Below are 27,878 nucleotides of genomic sequence, written 5' to 3' on the forward strand. Positions count from 1 at the left end.
GCCTTTGGTGATAAGCAAAGCTTGCTCAGACCTAGTTTTGCTGTAGATGAACACTTGGTGGACTAATTGCTTTCTTCATAAAAAGGGACACCATTGTGTTAGCGTGAATCACAGCAGCATATCCGCTCTGCGCATAGAGCACTCACACTGATTCCTTAACGCTGCTACAGAATGCAGCTCTACCATTTGGATTTATTTCTACACAGTTCACTTTATCCCCACAAAATATGTGAACACTCACAGCTGCGGTTCACAGCAGAGCCAGCCTGTTTAATCTTTGTGGCCAAGCAGTTCATGTTTAGACTCCGTGGTCAGGAGACTGTTGACTCATTTGTTATGCTTGTCTCCACCAGTCTGCATGGCGTACAGCAGAAAACATGCTTTCATCCTGCTTCCTGGATACCTGTTCCTCATGTGAGACTGTAAACAATATCTGCCATACATTAGGAACAATACATCAGGATGGTTTGCCCCATAGTACATTGTATGTAAACGGCAGAGACACAATATCACAAACATACACAATCTTAAGCACTCTTCCTCTCTGATAACACAACTGCTGTAGTTTGGCCTGTAGCTGCTCTCAGATCAGTACAGAGATTTAATTAGTGGATTGTGGAAGTTTGTGGAAAGGTAACTTTATGACACACAATCCAGACCTCTGCCATGATAATGACAATTTTAATTTGGATGTGTGTGTGTGTTTGTGTGTGTAAAAGACTTATATCTATCAATTATGTGCAGACCAAGTTATGGTGCTTATAAACAATGTGATGGATATTTGAAAATTGTAGCAAAGTAAAAACCATAAGGCCGCAAGCAGAGATGATTATGTTGTCTAAGGTCATGGACTCTTCTGCTGCACTGTTGTGAAAGTCAAATACTATAAAAGTATATGACTCCACTTTAATGAACCTATGAGGGTCCATGGAATTGTCTTTGGTACACCTCAGTTCACAGCGACAACGTGCATCAACTGCATGTTCATATAACACATTATGTACATGAAACAGTATAGTTGTACATAATGGCCTTGTTTGTAGACTGGTAACCTGTAGGAATATAGTCTGATCTTTATTACACTGTTTAATAACTTTCAATTAAAGATTAGGTTTAAATCTCATGTAACTAGACATCACAAGTGGAAGAAAAAAAAAACAGATACATTATTAAAATAAAAGTAGCACCACCACTTTGTAAAAATTATATTACTTACAACAATGTAGGCCTACTAAACATTATTTTAAAGAGAGAGTTTAACAGTAGTTGTGGGGAACTGTTTTTCCCACTTTATCAGAGTCAGAAACTAATAAATCCCTTAGGACAGACCTTTTTTTTTAATGTGTTTGGTATGGTCAAAGTTACATCAAACAGCAATATCAGGCTGTCTTGGCTCAATTGTTGAGTGTCTTTGGGATCAAATAGCATAATCCTGATTCCATAGGCATCCAGGAATTGAGCGAAACTAAGCAAGTAAACTAAAGGAGGGTACAGACTCAAATTTTGAAAACCCCTGATACAAAGAAAATAACAATACTCAAGTAAAATACCTCAAAATTGTGCTTAAGTAAAAATAAGGCCCACATAAAACTGTCTTACTTCCTACATTTAAGGTAACCTGGTAAATGTCATTCTAAAATGTGGGCTGTATTATTAATTGTATTACTTGTATTTTATATTTCAGAACATGATATTGTGGTTTACTGAGCTACAGTAGGCCTGTGTCATGGTAATAACCCAATAACGAGGTGTCCGCTAGAGGTCGCTAAAGCTCTTCACTGACAGTCACTACAGCGAACACAAGAGTTCCGCCACTGCCGGAATGTAGCCAGTTTCTCCGGTTCGCCGTGAAAAGACGGTGATTTCAAACGGAAATCAGCCGCCACGGGGACCATGTCACACCACAATGTGGTTAACGGATGCAAAATGGTCGCTGCGCTTCTTCTTTGGTTTGGTAAGTGGGGTCAATGCCCTACTGCGGAAGCTACCGTGTAAGCTAAACCGCTAGCACTAAACAGGATATCACAGAAGGTAGAAGCGCTACTGCAGGCCGGAAGTTGCTTCGATATGGTCTTCAAAGTAAAGTTTTCAATGTAATAAAGCAGTACATTACAGTACATTACAGTTTGGGAAATGTATCAGTAGATGTCTTTGATTCAAATGTACAAAATATAGTTATTCATCAGTGTCGCAGTGGTACTTGCTTTGCTGCAAAATATGACAAAATATTAGACATTTTTTTATTTTGAATTTCTAAACAGGCAATGGTGATTTTATTCTGGGTAGCTTAACGCACCACAAATAAACGCAGGCAATCCCGGGTGGAGTTTTGTAAAGAAGAGGCAGATTAAAGTGCATTGAGTGATGCACTTCGAGTTAATCAAATACCTGATGGCAAAGACTGTAGCTTTAGTTTTGCAAATGAAACTTGCAGGCCAATTGCAACAATACATGTGTGTACTATTTAGATCAACCAGCATTTGATTTAAAAAAGTAAATTGTAAAAAGAAAAAAAAAAATGGAGTTTGCTTAGGTTTAAGTTACACTGGGAAATGCATGAGGTCACTGAACCTATATCCTGACCGTAGACTGTATATAAAAAGAAAACTAATAGGGGGAGTCCAGAGAAGAGGTTCAGGCAAAATAAGTGAAAACACCTGTGGGGGTGTAACATAGATGTGCAGGGGCTTCAAATAGACACTGGAAAATAACCTATTGTAGACGTGGATTGATATTAAAATGTTTTACAAAATGTTTATCATATCATTAGTTATCATAGTGATATTCATGTTATTGCTATTGATCCTTTCCCCCTTTTATACAGTATCTCACAAAAGTGAGTACACCCGTCACATTTTTGTAAATATTTGATTATATATTTTCATGTGACAACACTGAAGAAATGACACTTTGCTACAAGGTAAAGTAGTGATTGTATAGCTTGTATAAATTTGCTGTCCCCTCAAAATAACACATCACACAGCCATTAATGTCTAATCCCTTGGCAGCATTAGTGAGTACACCCCTAAGTGAAAATATCCAAATTGGGCCCAGAGTGTCAATTATTTGTGTGGCCACCATTATTTTCCTGCACTGCCTCAACCCTTTTGGGCATGGACTTCACCAGAGCTTTACAGGTTGGCACTGGAGTCCTCCTCCATGACAACATCACAAAGCTGGTGGATGTTAGAGACCTTGCCCTGCTCCACCTTCCGTTTGAGGATGCCCCAAAGATGCTCAATAGGGTTTAGGTCTGGAGGCATGCTTGGCCAGTCCATCACCTTTACCCTCAGCTTCTTTAGCAAGGCAGTGATTGTTTTGGAGGTTTACTTGGGGTCGTTATCATATTGGAATACTGCCCTGCGGCCCAGTCTCCGAAGGGAGGGGATCATTCTCTGCTTCAGTATGTCACAGTACATGTTGGCATTCATGGTTCCTCAATGAACTGTAGCTCCCCAGTGCCGGCAGCACTCATGCAGCCCCAGACTATGACACTCCCACCACCATGCTTAAATGTAGGCAAGACACACTTGTCTTTGTACCACTCACCTGGTTGCCGCCACACACGGTTGACACCATCTTAACCAAATAAGTTTGTCTTGGACCCATCAGACCACGGGACATGGTTCCAGTAATCCATGGCCTTAGTCTGCTTGTCTTCAGCAAACTTCGGGCTTTCTTGTGCATCATCTTTCAGAGAGGCTTCCTTCTGGGACGACAGCCATGCAGACCAATTTGATGCAGTGTGCAGCGTATTGTCTGAGCACTGACAGGCTGAACACCCCTCCCTCCGGGGACTGAAAATGGCTAATTGGGCCAGTTTGGACATCTTCACTTAGGGGTGTCCGCACTTTTGTTGCCAGTGGTTTAGACATTAATGGCTGTGTGATGTGTTATTTTGAGGGGACAGCAAATTTACAGTGTTATACAAGCTATGCAATCACTACTTTACATTGTAGGAAAGTGTCATTTCTCCAGTGCTTTCAAAAGTTATTATCAAATATTTACAAAAATGTAAGGGATGTTCTCACTTTTGTGAGATACTGTATGTCATAGCAGAAAAAAAGCACAGATTAAATGAATTAATGACATTAATGATAATCGTGGCTTACTGGGACACTCACTCATTCATAGTATTAATTACACCTGTGCTTTGTGTAAATGCCATGAAAGAGACCTTTTGGCTGATGTGGGTAAAATATATTGGGTATTTATTTGCTTGAAATATTCAACACAAGCCGGCTGAGCCCAGTCAGATATCTGTCCCAGCAGTTACCTACAGATGCAATGGAATTCAGCTGCCATTCTTGGACGAATAGCAGCTCTACCCATTCATATCAGGCATGTTGTAGTTTCTATAATAATGTAATTATACTCTGTATACTGCTCAGGCTTGCACCATCATTACATGTCATACTGTTTCAGATGTGTAAAGATGTTAAACTCTGGCAAAGTGGTTTCTGTCCTGCATTGATGTAGTTTGTTCTGTATGTTTAAAGGGAAGACGAGTATATTCACATAGAAATATTTGCTTATTATTGGGCTTTAACTGACAATTATTTTCACTATTCAGAGATTTGTTTATTAGATTTTGTCATCAATGTTTCCCAGAGCTCAAGGAACATAATGTTAGTGACTTGTTTTATCTGACAAACAGTCCAAAACACAAATATATTCTTTTTTCAACAATTTACAGTTATTTTTTAACAGGCATTTTATGCTTGATATATGACTTGAAAATTTAATAAGTTATTATTAAGCTGTTACAGACTTACAAGCTGCCGTTGACTGATCGACTGAAAGATAAATTGCCTGCTCATGTCAGCACAATTAATTCATGCATTTTGATGATAATGACAACAGTGCTGCTTCTTTTCAAGGTTCCTCTGCTGGAGACATACACACAGAGTATCCTCATGTAAGTTCTGCCCACATTTTCTTGCTGTAATTATGCTTCATCATGTGGCTCAGCAGCGTGTGTCAGACTTAACATGAATCCCTCTGACTCCCTGCAGGCAGCAGAGACCCTGGAGCGCACTGCACACAACTCTGTTGGTGAGTGAGGGAATTCACAGCAGATGGTCTGATGTTTTGTACACAGTGATTTAGGAAAGCAAATCAGTTATATGGTACATATGAATGAGGTTTGTTTTTGATGCATGCCACCAATTTGTACTCTGTGTTTGCAGCCTGAAATGCCATTTACACACACACACGTAGAGTATTTGAGCTAAACCCACACACCAAAATCTTTCAGGTTGTTCATTACGATAAATAGATTTGATGAGAGGCTTTCTTGCTGAGAGTTATATAAGGTAAAATGATCCTTTATTGATCCCCAGAGTTGTCTGTATTAATAATATCAAGATTTGATGTATGCAATAAACAGTATAACATTACATATATACATATTATAATTTAATGTATAATTATGTAGTGCAGGATAATATAAAAGTTCTATAAGTTAGATTGCAAAGGTAACAAAATCCTGCTGCCAACACCTCCTGCATTTTACTAATTAAAGGTTCAGTAGGTAACTTTAATAAATATTTGATGAAACTGTCACTATATCATGACAGGAGGATAGACCATGTTCCTCTGGCTCTTCCTACTGCCCTTAATGACATTTGCAAAAATCCATGAAAACAGGCAATCAGAGCCAGGAGGAGTCTCTAATGCAGTATTGATCACTGCTGGGGCACGCACTGTGCAGCCCCCCTCCTCGATGCATGCTCTCATTCAGTCAAGCTCAGTCTCTACGAGAGATGAGGTTTCCCAGGGCAACCTGGCTCCTTCTGCTGCCGTAAGAACTTGTGGGTTTGGTGTGAGTGGCTTAGCGGAGTGATACGAGCAGCAGAGAGAGATGCGGTAGGTTTTGCATTGTGTATGTTCAATTCAGGAGTGGTGTGCATTCCCCAAATTACAAACAAACAATTACTTTCAAACAAATCAGATTGAGTCTGAAAAGAAGAAGAGATTAAAGTTAGGGAAAATCCCAAGATAATTGGGTTTGTTGCCAAATTTATCTTACTATTAGAGTGATTAGCTACACTTGATGACACAGTTGACATTTGATATGTACTTTAATAATTGCAAGAAAATAATTAATTATTGGATTCCTGTGTGTCTCTGTTTCTCTGCATCGTCATGTCTCTTTGCTTTTCTTGTCCCTGTACCTTTTCTGTGTGTGGTTTTCACAGGATTGGATGAGGTGGTGTTAGTGATCCAGAGTCAGAGGAACTCCTACCACACCCGTCGAGGTGGTCAGAGTAAGCTGGAGATTCTGCAGCAGGCAACTGAACTGGGACAGGTAATGTTGCTGGGCAGTTAGCAGTTGCCTCATAGGGATAATTTGCTGGGTTGAGATCTTGGCCCTGGTCTTTCCTGAGTGTCCACACACGTTGCCCGAAAATTAGCTCCACTCTTATCTGATCCAACGTGTTATAGCCGCTTGATTGGCCGCTAGTAAAATTTACTTCACAGCATGGGGCACTTCCTGTCGGCTCAGAGGCATTGTGAGGCTACCCAGCCGGCCAATCACAGTTCTTATCGTCCGCGTCGTTCCTACATGTAGCCTAGTTACATTTTTGAGGAGGTGCACGTCAGTCTACGGCCTAGGCTACGGCGAAGGGTACAGAAGCTACGCTGTCAATTCGACTCAAAAGTATAAATCACACTTTACTATTAAAATAAGAAGGGTTCAATAATCATGTATTCGTTTAGTAATGTGCTTGAAGCAGGATGGATTAAAGGCAGCAGTTCGGTTTACGGTTTGGAGCAAAAGATTTTACCACCAAGGGTTCAAAAAGGTTGTGTATATTCCCACTATATGCCTGCAATGTGCTGTGCTGGCAATACAGGACAAAGATGCTGCAAGAAGCTCACTGTGCCAGTGACTTTTGGGGTTATGCATAATTGTGGTATGGCACTGGTACCAATAGGTGTCCTCCTTGCCATAGAGGTCCCCTACCTGGGCTGAGAGGAAACTAGCAGTCACACAGTTATTTAATGTTATATGCCTGCAGGGCAGCTGTGAAATCGAATTTGTTATAGACCTCAGTGAGATAAGATGACAGGAATATGGGGATGACAGCCTGCTGCAGAGACACAGAATTGTTGCTGGGTTCTGTGAAATAAAGAGACAGTCATAGATTCTTCCTCCAACCTAATTTTTAATCCAGAAAATCCTCCTTGATAGAAAACAAATGGCAGAAGGCAGTAAACAGGGCCCTGTGGAATTATTTCTACAACAACATACTACTTTGTTTTCCTTATTTCCCTTGACTTCTGAAAATTTCAACTGGCTAACATGTTTTCAGATATGATCAGGCAGGAAGTATGTAGTTGATTTTATGTTTTGTCTGATGACACTTTGGATTTGTGGTTTGATTTGGGTTTATTGTACTCTCTCTGAGTATGTGTCATCCTTCTTGTAGCTGCGTTGGAGCCTTTAAACAACAAATGTGATATAGCAGCTGGAAAAACTGTAATTACATACAATGTACACATCAGGACGCAGGGCGTCAGAGTGGGAGCAGTGATTGAATTTGACATGTCTAAGATTGATCTGTTTAGAAGCCATATGTTGTCGTTGGTGGTGGTTTGAGGTGTTTACGCACCAATTTCAAGAAAATGTATGTATAGTATGTAGAAATATCAGTTTAATTCAGTGAGCACAAAATTTTAGTGTCATCAGCAAACTTCACTTTGTCAGACATAGCTTGTCGAATCAAATTTATTTACGGTAGCTGTGAAAAGCAGTTATATGTCAGAATGATAATGCAGCAACAGAGATGACAGCATAAAATAGTAACAGAATAGAAGAGAGCTAAGATGGAAATAGCGGAGCCCATGGGTGCACACATGACATTTATGAATGCCAAAAAGTTTACTTTTTAAGTCAACCCCTGACTTTAATTAAATATGAATTTGATTACCTTACAAACATTTTATGGGCCCTCCACAGATTGTTCTCACTTCAAATGGTTACTATATCCTTCTTAACTGAAATAGTATATTGATGTTGTCAACATAACTCCGGTGGAAATATCTTACATAAGCTTTCCTCTTGCATGCTACAATATACACAAAATAAATAACAGCAATTTACATACAGCATTTCTGATTGTTTTGTTAGATTAATACTATGATAAACACAATAACCAGTTTCTTCATAATGTGTTATTTACTAAATGAAATATTTATGTATATAAATGCAGAGGCTGATTGTGTCCTGGAACACAGTCTTGGAAGAGAATAAGATGTTTGGAAGGGAAAGTTTTTAGTATGACTGGAAAAGAGACACAATACTCTATAACAGGTATCTCTCGATTGAATGAAAGAATAATTTTTATTATGTGATAATATGTGAATCGAGAGGTTGTGTCAAATAATAAAATCAGTATAGTAGTTTAGAATTTCAGAGTCTCAGAAATAACACATTTGGATGCGTGTGTGTGTGTGTGTGTGTGTGTACAATCATCTTTGCACGTGTGCTTGTGCAGTCAGGTGGCTGTGATGTGTGCGTTGACTAAGTGAGGTTGGTTGATCCCAGTGAGATGGACCTTGATTGGGCAGAGCTGTTTCGTGCGGGGGCAGGTTGTGCGTCATGCTTTTTTGACTGACATGTAACAAGGTGTTTATTTCAACTGCAGGCAGGGATTAAAGGTGGCTCACAGACTCGAACACGCTGACAGCTTGTTGTCTGACTGACGTAAGCCTGTTTCCATGTTTATTTGGTGACACTAAAAGGGTTTTGTCACCCGGTAAATTATAGTTACACGGTTGTGGTGATGATGCTACCAAAATATGAGCAGCAGCACTCAGTTTCAATTTTAGCCCTTTGTGTTACACAGATTAATATCCACATCATTTCCACTTCTTTGGTTAATATTTATAGGGAGGGATAAACATTATGTTACAGCTGTGCCACATGGCTCTTTATTTGTTATTGGCAGCTGCAGCAAGTACAGGCTTTTAAACTAAGACGTCAGTGTCAGTGCTGCGCCTTTTCAGCTTCATCAGCCAAGTCATTACAAAGTCATCTCATTTGCCTGCTGCTCTCTCGCCACAACACTTACAGCATGGTAGAAACCCCTCTTACCCCCTCAGAATCTGAAGAGGACCCGGGAAGAGATGTGTTTGCACTGTGTGGCTGTCTGGGTGGAAATAAAGTGGAAATTGTGAATAGCATGTGTCCATTGCCACAAAATTTTGTATAGACATTCATGGTCCCCAGAGGATAAAGCGTACTGATTTTGGTCATCCCCTGACCTTTCCTTTAGCTCCATCATGAGGTTGACATTATTGTTTTTTTAGTGAAATGTCTCAACAGCTATTGGATAGATTTATCATGACACCAGGTTGAACTGTTTACAGATTAATCAAGAGAAGCTACGGAGCTGCAGTCTTTATTTATTAGTCAGTGTAACTTACAGTGGACATTTCCAGCTAAACGGAGGCTTTCTTTTGATAAATTATTTGATCCTTCTTTCTGCTGGCCTGCCAGTTTTGTGCAGAGTGTTGCATGCACGCCGTGCGGCCGATGCAGGTTCCTCGCGGGTCTATTTCAAATAACTGTTTAAAAACGGGATAATATTCTTTGTGTGGTTTATCAAAGGTGATAAAAGATCCAAACGTCCCGTGAGGTGCGGACAACTCTGCACAACACCAGTGAAGCCTGGGCTCCGTCTCTTCAGCAAGTGTTCCTCTTCTGTCACTACACACATACACTCTACGCCTACACATGCGCACTGACCCCCTCTTCCTTGAGAGTTAGGGTTCCAATTTAGGATTTTTTCACGCACTTTAAAAAACTTTATTAAAAGCTTCTTTCCTTTCAGATGTTTATTTACAGAATTATATGTTGAAATTTATATTGTAATAGGCTGAATATTAACTTATTGGGAGAAAAATTGTATTTCTATGTAAAATCAGATGTTGAGCACCTCCATATCGCCCACTCCCTGTCCGTAGGCAGTAGCCAGTAATGACCTAGTATATTGCCATAATGCTGCTCATTGAGAGCCCTGGAAGCTCCCTAACCCTGACATAGCTTCTTATAGCTCTTTGGTACTGGAGTTAAACATGGACTTTAAGAAGAAACAGACACTGACTAGCATTTCAAACCATTGTTTTGCTATACTTACATGAATCTTCACAACTGTGTCTATGTCAGTGCTGTGAATAGCTGCGTGGAAGAGACTTGTGAGTTCTTCTGCATGAGTCACTTTGTGAGGAGGGAGACAGTTTCTGAATCAACTCTTTACCATTGTTTTGAGCATGTCATTGCCAAAAGTTTAATCCAAGCTGCATAAAACTCCAAACAGCGCACATTGCAGGATATGCAGATGGTGTTATTCAACACGCTGTGTTCAGCAGATCATCTGTCAGCGTCAGTGAAGCATGCATCGTTTCCTCCAAGACGTCACTTAAGTGTATGATCCTCGTTGTTTCTTTTCACTTTCATCTCTTCCATCAAGCATTCCTCAGGGAGAAGGTCACCCTTTTACAGTGCCCTCTAGTGGTAAAGGTCAAGTCATTTAGTCCTCATCCAACATGACTTTTGTTGTCTTTGATTGTCTTGGGGTAAATTGTGTTATTCAAAGGAAATAATTCTCAGGGTTTTTTTTTTTAATGGATTTACTTTCAGTGTGATTTTATACTTACATTCACTCACCCATCCCATCCCTGCAGATTGTTTTTTGATAGACCTAAAGTGTTAGCCATGATTAACAAAAACCTGGTTCAAGCCCTAAAAAACAGCCATGTATATGTTGTGTAAATATGTAAAAAAAAAAAAATATATATATATATATATATGTCCACACTAAATGTAATTAAACTGCATGATTTAGGGAATTTCCATTGCATGCATATTGGTAAGTAACATTGAAATGCAATATGCTAGAATAAAGGAAAAAGTTTAATTCTCAACTTTTAAAGTAACAGTATACTTACTTATATATACAGACAACATGAATTTGACATTGACAATCACCTCTTATGAAGTTTGTTTAACAAACCAGAAAGTTGAATTTATAATGCTACAATTTCGAAGGAAACACCTTTACCTTTTTGACCACAGAAACAGAGAAAGCCCTTTTCTTTTTTGCTCGAAGTGCCAGTTTGACCTCAGTGTTGTTTTACTTTCATGTCCCATCCCTCAGATGTACACACACACACACACACACACACACACACACACACACACACACACACACACACGGGTTTTACATTTTGTAAAATTCAACTGTTTTGTTTCATGCAGGGAGTTCCAATTGTTCTTCTTCTCCATGAGCTGTCAGAGTATGAGGGGGATTGGAGTATCCTACCTGCGCTTCCTCTGTGAGTATCACCCATATGGAGATGATAAACAAATTTATTAAACCAAATTCAATTGAGTGATTCCTGTGGGGGAAATAAATACATAAAGTATCGCTTCTTGCGGATCTTTCCAGTCTTTCTGCGACTTATGGCCGAACAGCATCCTGGTTTGTCTTCATAGAGGAGGAAACCAGAGTCTCACTGCCTGCTCTGCTGCACGTCCTCCACAGATATCCAGTCCAAGAGGTGAAATTTACACCCCCCAACCTAGCCTATATATTGTATTTATTATACACTCTTCAACCTTTTGTGCTATATTAATGTCTTAATGGTGACTTAGTTCACTGCACTGATTCACATATTACACTAACATGCCCGTGCCTCTTTTTGCAACTCACAGGAATTGTTTTTGGGTAAGCCTCTCCATGACAATGAGGCCTCCATCATCCACCACTACGCCTTCTCTGAAGACCCCAGTTCCTTTAGTTACCCTGACCCTGCAGCAGGCTGGACTCTCAGCAAGCCACTGCTCCAGAGGTGTGTGTTTGTGTGTGTGTGTGTGTGTGTGTGTGTGTGCAGATGTGTGTGCAGATGTGTGAGAATGAAAACATCACTGATAGGTTTCTTCCTTTTTTTGATATTGAAGATTGCAGTAGATTTTTTTAAGGGTTGTTACACGGCAGCAAGAAAGCTGTCATTTACATTTACTCATTTGGCAGACGCTTTTATCCAAAGCGACTTACATTTGAGAAACAACATACAAGCATCAACAAAGCAACAAATACAGCACAAGATCTACAACTGACAATACATACTAGTAAGAGCAGCAATAAATACTAGTAAGAGCAAATAAATACTAGTAAGAGCAAATTAATACTAGTAAGAGCTAAGTGCGAGCATAGTGGCCGAGAAGGAACGTAAACTTGTATTATGGAGCTTAGGTAGATGGGTGCAGATCCAGTAGTCACTCTGTATGCAAGCATTAGTGACTTGAATCAATCACTTGTCATATCACCATCTCAGGGACGTAGGAGGAGTAGACACTATTACAAGACATTGTATGGGAAATAAACGAAAGTTAAGCTGCCAGGAACGTACAGTAAATAAAAAATGGCAGCACATACAGTTCTGAGACACCACAATAAAATGAGGATGCATAGAATTACCTGGGGTACCTATATTATTCTGGAAGCCATAATCATACCTACCATAATAACAGAAAACGCACATTTTGATATATTTAGTATAAACATTTAACAGGAGTCAAAGGAATTGCTGACCCAAACCAAGGACTTCTAATATATATGTATATACAGTATGTTATGTTTCTCTTCTTTCAACATCTTTCACTTTCATGTGTTTCAGACTCGCTGAGCGGATCCAACACGAACGTCTGAAGTCAGATTTTACCATTGACTTGAAACATGAGGTACTTTGAAAAGATTTCCAGGAGATTCTTGAGTCTGTGTGTCTCGGTTCTGGTTCAGTTCTAAAATGTCAGTGTCATCTTAAAATGCTAAGACATATAACAGTGATAGATTATAGTGGTATTCCCCCAACGACTGAACAGCCTTTAGCTAAAAAGGCCCCTGCAGCTTTCTACGCCTGCAGCTTTTAATACACCTGTTAGTAGATTAATAATGCAACAGCTCTACTTCTAACTAGATTGAATACGCACAAGCAAAGACATGAATACATAATGTTAGTCCTTAAAATGAAAGGGGCTGATGTCTTTGAAATGCATAGCATGAATCTTCACTATCTTTACTATCCCTTTTGAAATTCTCTAATGACTTGCGGGTAGTAAAGAATAAAGGATTTGCCATGCAAGTACATATTAATCAAAGTTTTTGTGTGTATGTGTGTGTGTGTGTGTGTGTTTGTGGTTGAAAACGAGAGACAGAGTTACTGAGATGTCCGGAGCTGCCAGGAAATATTTACTGTTTGAGGACCCAGAATGAGCTGTTGTACCTATTACCAATCACTGCAAATTACTGTTTCAACAACCATAAGACCAACATACGTCTTCATGTCTGTCTTTCTAGATTGCGTTGTATATTTGGGAGGAAGGAAATGGTCCAAAGCTGACAGCAGTTCCAGAGTTTTGTACAGAGACAGGAGACTTCTGTGCTACGACGTTTACAACCTACCTACCCAACTGTGTATGTACAGCTCTTAATTATGGACGAAAGTTCGTTGAAAGTGTGCCTTCATGTAGGCATGACTAGGTTGGTGTAGCAAATTATCAAAAGGTTGGACATCAAGGACATCCCTCATGATTGATTTGATAATCCATCACCTTAAATCACATTTACAACTCAGCTGTCCAGCTTAGTTATCGTCAAACAGTGAGCACATTACACACATTGCCACTGTCAAGACTTATTATACAGGAATACAAATGGAAAGGTGAGTGGGCTGAGTCCGTCTGAAGGCTTAACAGAGTGAGACAGCTAACAGTACTGAGTGGGATGAAGGATCAGAGCAGTGTTTGTTTGTTGATTTGGAACAAAAGCAAACACAAAAAATGAACACCATTGCACATTTCAGAGTAAACAGCACAAGGCTAAAGGAGAAGGTGGTACACAAAACAGCATTAAATAAAATCCTTACAGGAGTTACAAATTTTTCCTATGCCAGAATGGCAAAACATAAAAACATGATTTTAATTGTGATATGACCTGTAAAGGCTCAAATACACCTACAACTTCTTGTAAACAGGTGCGTAGGAGGTAGTATCCATAGGCTAGAGAAGAGAGAACTCCCACACACTGTCCTTTTACATTATTGAAGATACAAGGTTTTGGTCCTTAGGCCTTCATCAGGTAAAACTGAGGAACACACATTCCAGATAGATGTAGCCAACATCTCCGGTGAAGTCAATCGGGGACTATGAGCTGTCAGGCAATCAGTCCCAGAGGCTGCATGCATTAAGCCAATTAGAAGGCGCAATCTGTAAAAGACAGCAAGTACTTCAGTTTATATGCAAACACTAAATACTATTAAAATATGTTTTCCAAAATTGTCTCTTCCATAATGACAATAAAGGTTAAGCTAGTGGTAGATCTCACAATTTAATTATATAACTGTTTGGGCTACTTAATGATACAAAGCACAATATCGTTGCCTTACGATTTTATGGTACAGAGAAGGTGCCATGGTCAAATGTGTCATGGTCTCTGGTTGGCCTCACCTGGGGAGATATTGGCTAAATCTGTCTGGAATGTTCTCTGTTCCTCAGTTTTACCTAAGTACCGAAACCCTCTATCTCTAATAAAGTTTACTGTAAAAAGACAGTGTGTGTGAGCTTTCTCTTCTCTGAATTATGATATGACCAAAATTACCCCTGTTTTGTACATTCAATTCTACTGTATTTACCTCCAGTTCCTTGGGTTAACGTACGTTAATCATGTAAAAAAGCCACACACTTCCTGAGAGTTAATCTTCTCTCTAAGTTAAATGATGTTGGAGTTAGTAACCAAATCCTTGATTTAACGTAAAATAATCTGTTGGTATTTTATTTTAAATCTGAATTTTTCTGAATAAATTTTAATATATTAGTAACTATAACTAGTAAATATGAATTAAATATAAGTGATTCTTCCCATACTTTCTGCGTGCACTTTGGGCTTTTACCAACATTCATTCCAAATGCATTATCTATTGTGTTGATTTTTTATTGCAGTGTAGTAAAGCCGATTTTCCACAGTAACGTGGGCTTGTCACTTGAGGTTCGACGTCCACCGCAGGTGCTCAGCATGGCAGTGCCCGTAGAAAAAAAAACGAAGCTGCCACTCTACAAAGGAAGAGAAATAAACTGTTTCCTCATTTCGGGCAGGATTAGTATCTGAAGATGTGGCTGAAGCACAAAATAATGAGTCAAGGATGCAGTCACAGGATACTGCCTCCTCCAGTAAATGTCATCCAGACAGCAAAGGAAGAGAAGATTTAACCACAGAAGAAACTCTGGTGGCGTCTCTTATTATTGCAGAGGATTGATCCCAGGATCTCTGAGCAGATTTACTTCTGACATGAACAAATATATATATTTAGTGCATATGTATGGTGTGTTTATGTTTAGTTCATTGTGTAGTATATAGTACATCTGGTTTTATTTTTCACATTTCTCATTCTTATAATCATTCTCATGATGTATATTCTAGTTTTATTGCATCTGTGATCCTTTAATTGTCCGTAAAAGTATAAATTCACACAATAATATGAAAAAACACACTGCTGTATACGTGACTTTTGCATAAAATAACTTAATTAATAACTTAAGACCATCTGACACCAAGAGTAAATGAAAAATGTAGAACTTGATATGAGCTTACAGGGGTATTCTACAATGGTAGCAGATTAAATGACAGATATACTGTAAATAAGTCATGACATCCTCATAACAGCTGGTAATTTTCTGTAATAAGAAGTGACACCTGAAATAGGAATTCAGTGCAGAAGAGAAATTTGTAAGCGGATCGCTTTCACATGTCTGTTATTTGTTTTTCCCACATGATACTGTTAGAACCTGTGTAATTCAATCTTAAATCCATTCCATTCCATATTTTTTGTACCTCACACTGTGTTTGTGTTCAACTGTGCACTTTCCCCCCCCAATTTTATAGCTATGATGCTTCATTTTTTTTTAATTAAGAGGGACATTGTTTGTCTTCTTCCTTTTCTAGGGAGATCCAGTGTCGAAGAAAGATGTATTTGTTGCTGTGAAAACTTGCCAAAAGTTCCACTCAGAGCGAGGTGCGTGTGTTATTCCCGACCATTTTTTGGATTAATTGAATAAAAAATATTGTATTTTGCAGTGATTGAAGAAGTATTCACATCCTTTATCTAAGTAAAAGTATTAATACAACCCTAGGCAGAGCACACAAAAACAAAAAAAGGTTTTAATGTTTACAGGCTGGGCAGCAAACTGTGAAATAGACTTTATAGATTTTATGTCTTTCTAGGGTGATTATGTTTAATTACAATATAACCAACATAATACATAATAAAATTCAGATACTGCACTCTGCCTTTGGATAATCTTTACTGCTCAGTGATACAGCAGTATCTACCAACAAAATGTCACTTTCTTATCAATTTAAACCAGTTTAAGAAAATGAACTTTAGTATTATTATTATTTACAAACCATAGCTTAAAGGAATCAAGTGTTTGTTTCACAGTTTTCTTTCCCTACCTGATATATTTTTTGTACCTTTCTCATCACAGTTCCAGTGGTGAAAGCAACCTGGGAGAAAGACGCTGAGTTTTTAGAGTATTACAGTGATGTCACTGATGCCTCCATACCCACAATCAGTCTGGGAGTGCCCAATACTGAGAGAGGTGAGATGATCAGCAGCAATGTTTACTGATTCCTGTGGGACAGATCTAGCATAATTGAAGGATTATATTGCCAAGCTGGCCTGGAAGCACTTAGTGATCCCCCAGGAGGAGCTGCAGGAGGATATTTGTGACACCTGTAGCCAACTCTGACAAGAATAGGTCTATTAAAAATGGATGGATAGACGTGGATAGAAATTGCCAGAAGATGATGCGCAGAAAGTCACTGGGTAGACTCTTATGATTGTGGCTCTGACAATGTGGGTCAGTCAGAAATATCTCAACATTCTGGCCATTCATGGTGTTGAGCGGATTAGTCCTAATGCCTTAGATGATCCTCTTAACTTTTTATCTAGCACCATCTTCTGGTTAAAATCTAACTTTATCTAATACTTTGAATTATGACCATACTTATACCAGTACTTACAAAAGTTCAACCTCAGTTGTACTTTAGGGCTAATTAGCACATGTTAGATGGTGAACATGGTAAACATTATACCTGCTTTACTTGTATTCCACCTTTCTTGTCTTGTCCACTCAAAGCACTTGTCCACTACATGTCACTTTCACCCATTAGCATTCATACACTGATGACAAGGCACCAGCTGCTCATCACATTCATAAATGGAGCTATTAGGGGTTAAGTATTTTGCCCAAGGAAGCTTCAACATACAGACTTTAGAAGCCAGGGATAGAACTGCCAATCTTCCCGTTAGTGGGCGACCCGCTCTACCACCTGATATTATGTCATCATAATCTCATAAGGGATGAATGGTAGAGGTGGGAAAGATTCCCATGTTAACGACTTGCAAATGTTCACGTCATCAAGATGGTTGTACTTCAGTCACCACATTGTTAGCAGCTCGTCAAGTTCAAACTGACTGGAAAACACCCCTGACTTCCTCTGTCCTCATGCACTTTGAAGTGCACCACGGATGGAGGAATCAGTATGGACAGAGAAATCAAAAGCAAATAACCACAACGCCGTTCTTTTTCCCAGTGAAGAGGCAGATAGATGACACTTGATCTTCCTAAGAATAAGCTGCAGAGACAGAAACAATAAATGCAATAATGACAATGGCTACAGCGAGAAGAGAACATCAATGTTATCTTTGTATTACATGTGTTCTTGTCTGAGAGACCCCTGCTTACAGAGCAATCTTTGTGCATTACTCCCTCTAATGTACTTTTGAGTCTATTCACACAGCAGGGGACACAGTGTCAATGACACCTCTTTTCCCTATCCATCCTTATATTCCCCTCTCTGCTCTTGTTCACAGGCTGATAGAAGTATTACGTTGCTTGTCATGTCTGTCCCATATCTTTTTCTTCATTCTTCATTTCCCCCACACTCTTAAATGCTTTTGTTCATTTAGTCATTTTTTTCCTTTTAGCGAAGTGCTCAAATCTAGTATAGAGTTTGATATTTTCTCCTCTTTCTTACTTTTTGTTAAAGCACCACATTGACCTTCTTTTTGTCTCTTTTGAATACCTACGCACTTGGACGTCTTATTATTCTACCCCATTCTTTATTTCATTAATTCACCACAGAATTGCTGTTCTTTTGCCTGCCTCTTCACTGGCATGTTTACAAGTTGTTCCTAGTAACTACTTTATGTAAATATATTCAATGTTCTCTCCAGATGTTCTTTTACTGCTGTATGTCTGTGCTTTCATTTCTTTCATCATTTTGTAAGGGTGTGTTCATTCTAAGTAGGACATTGACAGACACTGAAAAGTCAGAGGATCACCAAAATCAGTAGGAGCCATCCTCTGGGCACCGTGGATATCTGCATAAATTGTCATGGCAATCTGACCAGTGGATGTTGAGATATTTCATTCAGGACCAAAATGACTGACAAGTAACAGACAAAAATTGCCATCCATAGAGCCACTTTGCTGGCATGGTAGAAAGTCAGTTTCAGTGTTGTTAAAGAGTATGAAGTTTTTCAAAGTATCTGATATGACCTTTAAAGTAGATATAGATCATGTTTTTGCAGTTTGTGCAGTACCAGGAGTGTGGTTTAAATCTCACAGCTTAGGAGCACCGATCAGAACCATTTTAAAATACTGGCAGACTATGTGCTTCTGATTATTACATAACAATTTTAAACAATGAACTATGAAAAACAAATGAGGGGTTGTTTTCGATGAGAAAATGGTCACACGGACATTGTCATTTATCTTAGGGGTCAAAAAACCGGACACTGATGTAACACTTTCATGGGATCTGAGGAATTTGTTCAACCCAAGCATTTCACGAGTACCAAACCTGAACTGGCAACCCCTGCCTCATATTTTTCCACACTTGTTGTCTCCCTATAGGACATTGTGGGAAGACATTTGCCATATTGAGGCGGTTCCTGAGCAGAGCTGTGCCAAAGGCAGGTTGGCTACTCATTGTTGATGATGATACACTAATCAGGTAAGTGGGAGATATTTAAAAATGTTTTTTAACTTACTACACATAATTTTAATTATTTAAATCAGCAATAAAAACATTCTGCAGTAACGAGCTAAAGTAAAAACAAAAAGTCCTTCCTGTGTTACATATCTTTGATTTAAATATCGTGCACACACTCACACAGGTGTTTTTTCACTTGCTGGCTAATTATAATTCTCTTTAGGTTCATAAACCAGTTAGAGTCATAAAGGTTTGACTGACAACTGCCACAAAAGGGTGAGGAGGTGCTAGGGAGATGTAAGTCGCACACAGTTGTGAGAAAAGCTCAGTCATGCAAAATAAGTGAAAACACCTGTGGGAGTGAACGGTTGTGGTTGTGTAGTGCTGTACAGAAACAACTTTAGAAATTCCCTAAAAGTCCTGTGTCTATGGTATGTGCTTACTTCCTGTCTGTTTGTCTGTTGATTATTATCTGCAGTTTACCCAGGTTGCGCCGGCTGCTGCGTTGCTATGACCCAAAGGAAGCAGTGAGCCTGGGGGAGAAATACGGCTACGGCTTGGTTCAAAACGGATACAGCTACATCACAGGAGGAGGAGGGTGAGGTTTTGCTGTTGGTGTAAAGGTGTTAAGGTGTCTTCAGACAGAAAAGGAAATGATATTTTGCCAACTGTACAGATTTTAGCTGTAAGATAGCTATGAATGGACACCAACCATTCATGTGAGAATGTGGCTGTATTTTAGGATTGAACTCAAAACTCTGGGAGTTTTTGTTATATCCTTCCCATCTCTCTCTTTTTTCCTCTCATCTCTGTACCATATGTAGCAGATTCATAAAGCACCAGGATATGCACTTTACAACTTTTTCATTAACTCTGTATATGCAACCGTGCCACCTCTCAAATTCACTGTCTGTCTGAACACACAGTTATGGTAAAAAGGGAATAAAAATAAGGTTTTAACAATGCCGCACTCCAACGGAACTCAGTGTAGGAACCACAAAATATTTGTCAATAATTTACAAACAAGAGCATTGCTATTAAGTTTAAAATTAGAGAAAATACTTTTTTCGTAAAATGGAAAATGTTAAATGTCTTGTGCATCATACTGAGCTTTGCACACATATCTGTTATTGTTGGAAATCTTGACATATAGTAATCACTACAATTGAAAGCTACAATAATCAAATGTTTATGTTAACGATGGATCAATGATGGATATGTTAAAATGGTGAATTGGTCAGCAATTACTTATTTACATATTCAGCATATACAGAGCAACATTATTCATTTAGAGTTTCTTGCCACCTGATGAATGTAAGTCCAATGTTCACTCCTTTAAGCTCTGTTTTCTCCATCAACTCCTGAGAGAAATATATGGCACTTTAACTCCACTAAGTTCCCCAGCTAACTATGTCTGTAGGCAACAGCCTGCTGAAGCCAAAAACAAGAGTTCTTGGCTACACATCATGTTAAAAAGAGTGCTGATAGTTGTGACGCACACAGCTGGTGTTCCTGATTTACTATCCATGAAGAATTCACCCCAAAAGTTATGTATCACCTGGGGCTGTAGCTAACGGTTTTAGAAATCGAGTATTCTACAGATTATTTCATTGATTCATCGAGTATAAGAAGTAGTTTTGCTTGGTGGCGCAATTTAATTTCTCTCTTTAGATCAGCATTCTGTGCTGGTATTGGCAGCCCCTTTTGTCTACTGCTAAACAGGCATCAAACTTGCTCAGCGCTGTGAGTGAAGGAGAGTCTGATGGTGGTAAGGTTTCAGGACTGAGCAATGTGTGCTGGGCTCTGCATCTGACGGCTCATCATCTGATAGCGATCTACTTGCAGAGAGTAAACATGCATAAACGCTGCATCCATTTTCATTAGCCAACAAAGCAAGGCTAGTTAGAGTGGTAACTTTTGGGTAGGCTACATGATCATGAAAACGAATGCTGCGGCAGATAGCCTTTTTATTTTTCAAACCGCCTGTAGCCATAAAGTAGCCTTAGGCTTGTAATAATAGGTATAGATAAACAGATGCAAATGGGCCTAATATTATCAAATGTAGCCTATAAACATGTAGCCTAGACTCAGTCTAAAATGGACTCCCTGTGGTGCAGGTGTTTTTTTATGTGTCTTTTGTCCTGCGGAGAGTAGCTATCGTATTGTATTACTGTTTTGAATGCCTGATGGAGTCTGAAAAAACAAGCAGATTAGCATATTATTATTAATATTACAGTCTATAAAACAATAAAATGGTCATTTTTTTAAATGATGCTGCATTTAAGCACTGTGTTTAGAGTATAAGGTAAGGTAGGGAATTGTTCGCATCTGTAGTCAAAACGGCGCTATATTGCCGATGAAAGAATACCAGTCTTATTTAAAAGTCTGTTTTCTCTCTCTCTCTCTCTCTCTGTAGGATAGTGCTCAGTAGGGTGGTGGTGTCCAGGCTTGTTTCCAGCGGTTGTAGCTGCTACAGTGATGATGCTCCTGATGACATGGTGCTGGGCAGGTGCTTGACTTCCCTTGGTGTTCCCATCACACACAGTCCACTGTTCCACCAGGTAGGAAATACACACACACAAGTACATGTTTGTAATATGATTGTGAGGACCTCCCCTTAACTACATTTACATCTCAACCCCTAAACTCTGAGATATACTCAATAAGAACAAGACTGGATGACATGTTGTTCACCATGTTTAGTTCACAGTTCCCACAGTTTTCTATATTTTTCTATTAAGAAACGTAAATGTTAATTTAAAGGACAAATCATATAAATGTGTAGAGCCAGAAACAATAACTGCACTAATGACCGGCTTCAGTGAGAAGAGAACATCAATGTTATCTTTGTATTTGTATTTAACTTGGTACTAATAGGCATAGGCGGAAATCGCGGTGATATATACTTAAAATAATCGTGTAAGTAATAAATAACAATGCAAACGCAAATGGGGCAATGAAAGTGTTTTTTACGTTTAGAAACATTTTGAGTCCCTCATCCCTGCTTTCCCCCTTTTCGTGAGCGACACTCTGCTGTCCGGAGGGAGAGAAAGTTTGCACCCTGCAGTAGATGTGGAACTCCAGCAAGGCTGGCAGGGCTATGTGTTCCACTTATGACATCAGATGAACTGATTATTTTCTCTTTAAGATGATGAGTCATTAATAAATTAATCATGACAAAAAATTATGATAACCTATGTATTTTTCCATGAGTTCAACATTACCTAGCTTGTTTGGTAGCTAGTTTAATAGCCTGTTGGATAAGTAGTGGGTGGTAAGTCACCCACTACAGCTAGAGATGCGCTGATCAATCGAATGGGACTGGAATAGGCTGTTTTATAGTATAATCGGCCCTTTTGAATTGAACATTGAAAATTACATGCGCTGTGTTTCATGTCATGCGAGTTTTTCTTTTATAAAACTGCTGACAAATAAAGTCAGAGCAGAAGGACACAGGCAGAGAGAGAGACAGACATGTGTAGGTGCATGTGTGTCTGAAGTGAAACGCAAGGTGATCAGATCACTGTAGTTTGTACACAGAGAATTAAGTAGAATAAAAATAGTGAGATTAGAAATAAAATACTAGAAATAGGGTAATGTATTCTTTCAAATATTTTCAATTAAAATATATTTTAAAATGGCCTAATTTTCCTGGGGGGGATTTCATTTGTGGATACAAAACAAAACTCCCTTCAGTGAAAATGTGAATGTTTTCTAATAATTAATGTTTCATTATGACCATACAATTGAATGGACCCCAGTGAAAATAGCTAATGTTTATGCAGGTGCTGATGGAGATCCTAAACATTACTAAGAAAAGATGTTTATATATACTGTCAGTTATAGTTCTTAAAAACAAAGTATCAGAATCGGCAGGTCAATAATCGGTAATTGGAATCAGCCAGGATAATGCATCTCTTACTACAACTAATACGGCAATAAGCCTGTGTGTGAACTGATCTTGGGCTAATGCTCTACCGTTGTGTTGGGTTTCGCTCAGTATGATGTTAAGTGGCAGATCAGCTGCAGTTGAAAATCTAAGAGACATCCTCTGTCCCAGACGAAACCTAAAATACAACATAACCTAGAGAGAATGTTTTGGTAAGTGTACATGCAAAAATGTGAAATATTTTTATAGGCATGTAACGCTAAAACACTAAATTTTCCGGTAGTAATTAAATAATTTATCAGTATTTACTTGTGTTAAATGGAGCACTTGTTTCAGGCAAATCCTTCTGGAAATCATCAGCTCCCTATAATCTCAACACAACTTCCTGTACTTCAATAACTGTCTCAGAACTTTCTCTCTAATTTCTTTATGAAGTACACAAGTCTTTTGAGAAAACTGTAATTTGGAAATAACAAACCTATAAAACAAAGTGTTACAAACAACATGTTGGAAGAGATCTTTTTGTCAGTGTTCAGACTGAAATATTCAGCCTTAAGATAGTACAGTAACAGTCAGTTTGTGATGTTGATTGCATTTTTAAGTTCCCTGTTTTCAGAAAGGCAATGGTGTTCTCAGTGTGGTATAGGAGCTAGGTTGCAGTCATGCCCAAATACTGTAGAGCTTACTGCTGTAATACCAAGAGAGGTGGCAAAACTTGTAATAACAAGTTCAGACAGGCTTCTTCTAATAAATTCCAGATCATAGGATATCTAGATACCGAGATATCTAAAGCCAAAGACAAACAGACTTTCTGTTTGATCTTGGATTTCTACTTAGCGTAAAACTTAAATTAAAAGCTGAGTTTTGACAAATAAATGCAGGTCTCAATTAGATGCTGGGTCTGGCTTATTATTAGGCTTATTATTGTGTAGCACGCTGTTTATTCATATATATTATAAGATCGATATTACATATTGCATAGTTGGGTGAAAATTGTATTTTAGTTCATATTTATAAATCAGTTTTCTGACTAACAAAGCAAAGCTTAGTGATTATTTGTGGCATCTTCAAATAAGTAATAAGTAACTGAATTACCTGCATCATCATACTCAGTGCAATTTCTCACCATAAAAACATCCGGCTAATGTACTGCTGCAACAAACAGTGATGTAGTTGTAAGATAGTTTTATGCAGCATACTGTGGACCAAAGATTGTCTTGTGTGCTCACCACTAAATAAGTCAAAAGCACTCCAAGTGTTGCAGATCCAAGCAACATTAACCTTTATCCAGTGTCAGATGATGCTCCTCATGATGCTCTCTTCATGTTTGTCCCTAAATGTTGGTGGTAAAAGAGAAAGACTGCCTTATGTGTTACAGGGACTATGACAACAAAATGGAATTGTACCCTGCAGCAACTTTAAAATAGTTTGCAGCAAAGAGAATGGCGGAGAATAAATTAAACATGAATCGTCAAGCAAACAGCATACAGCACACGGCACACAGACAAACCGCTTGTTCTTGATATTTTAGGCCAGACCGGATGACTACTCCGAGACAATGGTCTCCTTGCAGCAACCCATCTCCTTCCACAAGCACTGGAACATAGATCCCGTGGCTGTCTACAAACACTGGCTGCAAGACGCACACCCACGAGATGAATTGTAGAAACACTGAACGTATACAGTATGTACCTGTAGACGGACATTAAATCCCAACTTGCACAACAGCTTGCCACTAAAGATGAATAAACAAGCACCCACCACCACAGGAAGTGTAATACACTTGCAGCTGTAGAGAGACCTGGCAAACATGCCCTGAAACATCATTCTTATAAGCCTTTAATACCTGCATTGATTGACTGTATTTTTGATATCAACATTAGCTCAAATGATCTGTATGAAGTAAAAGTGGTCACAGAGAATAATCACCTAAGTCTGCAGCTCCACAGAGGGTTTTAGCCTCATTTAGCTCTCTTTTTTTCTTTTTTTTTTAATGGCCTGCACACTGACTGTATGATTAAGCCGGAACAAACAAGCTCAATTTAAAAGCAAAGGAAACGTGCTTAGTGGATGCTAATGTTTCTTTGTCTCTGCTGGATGTGTAAGTAAGTGAGTGTTTGCTAACATGTTAACCATTAGCTGTGTAAGCCATGGATATGAGGATGGCTTTGTGTCTCTTGGATTGTTTTAAAAATGTTCTGAACCATAGTGGCCAAATATTAATTACTGAAAACTTTAAAAAGTTTTTAAAAAGAGTCTACAACAACACTAGCGGCTCTGTCTGCTGTACTTAAGCACACCAGTGCTTTGAGCTATAATGCTAATGTCAGCATGCTAACATGCTCACAATGACAGTCCTAAGTCCATGTTAGCGTGCAAATATTTGGTTGCTGGGAATCTTATTAAATATTCAGGTATTTGGATGATATGGACTGATTATAGGTGGAAAGAGTAGTGGACTGGCCGAGCATGCTGCTGGCGTTTCCAAAAACAGTGTCTAGCACCCATTAGAGGGACTGCATCCAGAGGTGCACTCTGAAGACACACTGGTTGCTGCTTGGATTGTGAGAGTGGAGGTCTGAGTGTCACTGTTGTCATAAACTAAATTTGAACAAATCCTTCAACCTAGAATTGTATTTATTTAAGAAAGATTATGTTAATGTGTTTATTATAATGTAAATCTATTTTTCATTTGGGTTATTAAGTGTTATAGTGAGAAAGGTTGAAAATCTGAATGATGTGCATTTTATTTGTGAAGAGACACTCTTCAGTGTTTATTTTATTTTATTTCCCTTTGAGCCTGGAAACCTCTGAAATGAAGACAAAATACGTTGAAGATAAAACAATACAAAGTTAGCCAACAGTTGAAATAAAATACTTAAACAGTGGTCACAATACTAAGAAGGCTAAAATAGGAATACGAATAGTGAGTCATGGATAGTCTTGTTAAAATAGTCATAGTCTCAGATTACTCAATTTTAAATCAGATTTTAAATGCCAATGATAGTGAAAAGAACATAATCTACTTAGTTCAGTATATTTTTATTTACATTTTGTTTTCATTTCTCTTTTCAGACAGATACACTTTTGAAATAATAGTGTGACATTTTTGGAAATTAGCTTTTTCTTGCAGATAGATAGATTCCCGTAAAATTTCAAACTATTCCTTTAAATTTGAAAACATTTTTATACAGTGAAAACCTCTTATAGTGATAACATAAGCGGATGATTATTATGACCAAATTATTTTCTTTTTCTTTTGAAGATTACTGTGTAATTAACATTTGTATTTTTATAAGATGAATTTAAAGTAATGAAACAGACTGCTTAGCTATTTACTGAATTTTATTGACCCATTCAAAGCACTGCAGCTGTTTCAAATGCTGCTCAAATTACTATTCAAATTAAATTTCTGTACTGTGTATTATTGAAATACACTATATTGTAATACAGCACAGTAGTGTATATAATAGCTTATAGTAGTTCAAATTATACTTAGACTGTAGCCTAAAACAGTAGTATGCTGTTTACTATAGGCCTACTTTAAGGTCATTAATGCAAATAGGTTACTAAGCCGTCACAGTACTTTCAGTGGATTTCTAACTTTTTAACAGGCCTGAAAATAAATTGTAGTCTGTCAACGCCCAACTGGTAGCAGAGTTTAAAAACATAAACAATTCATAAAATATTCAGATTTTGCATAGCATGAGATCATGCATGAAAAGACCCAAAATAATCACTGTAAGCAAACTACTAGATTATATATATATATATAAGCAAATTATTTAAAAAGCATTTTTATAGGAATGATTCAGTCCCAAGCTTTTTGATTACTATAAGCCTGTGTGTGAGTGTGTGTGGGCATACATATATATATATTTGTATCTGAAAAAAAAATAAAAAAGTCTGTGTGCTAAGTTATGTGTGCAAGTTTTTTATGAATTTGCTCTTTATATGTTTACCACATAGAATATAATTGTGTGAATGAGTCTTTAAGGGAGGAACTTTCAATAGCATTACATTTTTTGACCTGTTAACATTGTGTATGTGGTCTAGTCAGCGTGGATGGGTGTTAAGAGTGATTACAACCACAGCTGGCAAGCCTACATTAAAATGCCATTTCGCAGCTGTTTTTGTGAATATATAAATGTTTGTGTGTGCTTGCTGAAAACCTGTCATTTCTTTTATTGCCACATTACTGATGGGGAAAATCACATGCCGTTGTAGGGTGCACACAGAGAAGTTATGTCTGTCGTCCTCCACTTCTCTGTCTTACCTAGAGAATAATTACACACAGATTATACTGCACTTTAACGAATTATTGCCATATATTAGATGCTAAATTATAGTAATATACTCTTAATAAAATCGATTTCATCTCAGAAGACCATCGTAGTTAAAGTTTTTTTAAAAAGTGTTGCACCCCAAATCGTTTTGTTTGTGAGTCTTGTACCATTCTGTTGTTGTCGTCACACTTGTCACCACACAGCTTGAAAATGCCCTGAAATAATTTCTTTTTCAACTCTTGATGGTGATTAAAGTTGTAAAAAGAAGGCTTGTATGTCTGTAATTGAGTACCAATCTTTGATGATATTACAAGAGACTCAGCTTTTTCTTTTCTCTGCCTGTGTGTCTTTAATTTTTTCTACTCACATTGAGGCCAGAAGCCCATAAGTTGTGAAGTATCTTAGTATCATGTCACTGTGACATTAGTTACCATTGCAACAGGGTTATTGACTGCCCACAGTGACAGTCTGGGTAGTGGCAGTTTCTCTTTGCTTTGTATGACACTGGGCAGATGACATATTGTCACAAATATACAATATATTCAGCATGCATGCTTGCATAAAGAATAAATACATCACTGTCACATTATTCTTATCACCAGGGAGTCATTGCTTGAGATGTTATTAGTATATCTG

At 38.3% G+C, this 27,878-nt stretch overlaps 1 protein-coding gene across 1 annotated transcript; it reads left to right on the plus strand.

The window, feature by feature from the left end:
* The first annotated feature begins 1,812 nt into the window (after positions 1-1,812).
* On the plus strand, positions 1,813-27,574 carry LOC123963832 (beta-1,3-glucosyltransferase-like). Its single transcript, XM_046040900.1, has 15 exons — positions 1,813-1,954; positions 4,881-4,918; positions 5,016-5,055; positions 6,201-6,310; positions 11,270-11,346; positions 11,460-11,571; positions 11,726-11,862; positions 12,691-12,754; positions 13,371-13,487; positions 16,011-16,080; positions 16,553-16,666; positions 18,989-19,088; positions 19,546-19,665; positions 21,484-21,628; positions 24,488-27,574. Exons 1-15 carry the CDS (start codon positions 1,894-1,896, stop codon positions 24,620-24,622), a joined length of 1,440 nt encoding a protein of 479 aa, XP_045896856.1. The 5' UTR covers positions 1,813-1,893; the 3' UTR covers positions 24,623-27,574.
* The last annotated feature ends 304 nt before the right edge of the window (positions 27,575-27,878 follow it).

Source organism: Micropterus dolomieu, linkage group LG23 (genome assembly GCF_021292245.1).
Source record: "Micropterus dolomieu isolate WLL.071019.BEF.003 ecotype Adirondacks linkage group LG23, ASM2129224v1, whole genome shotgun sequence".
NCBI classification, from domain to species: Eukaryota; Metazoa; Chordata; class Actinopteri; order Centrarchiformes; family Centrarchidae; genus Micropterus; species Micropterus dolomieu.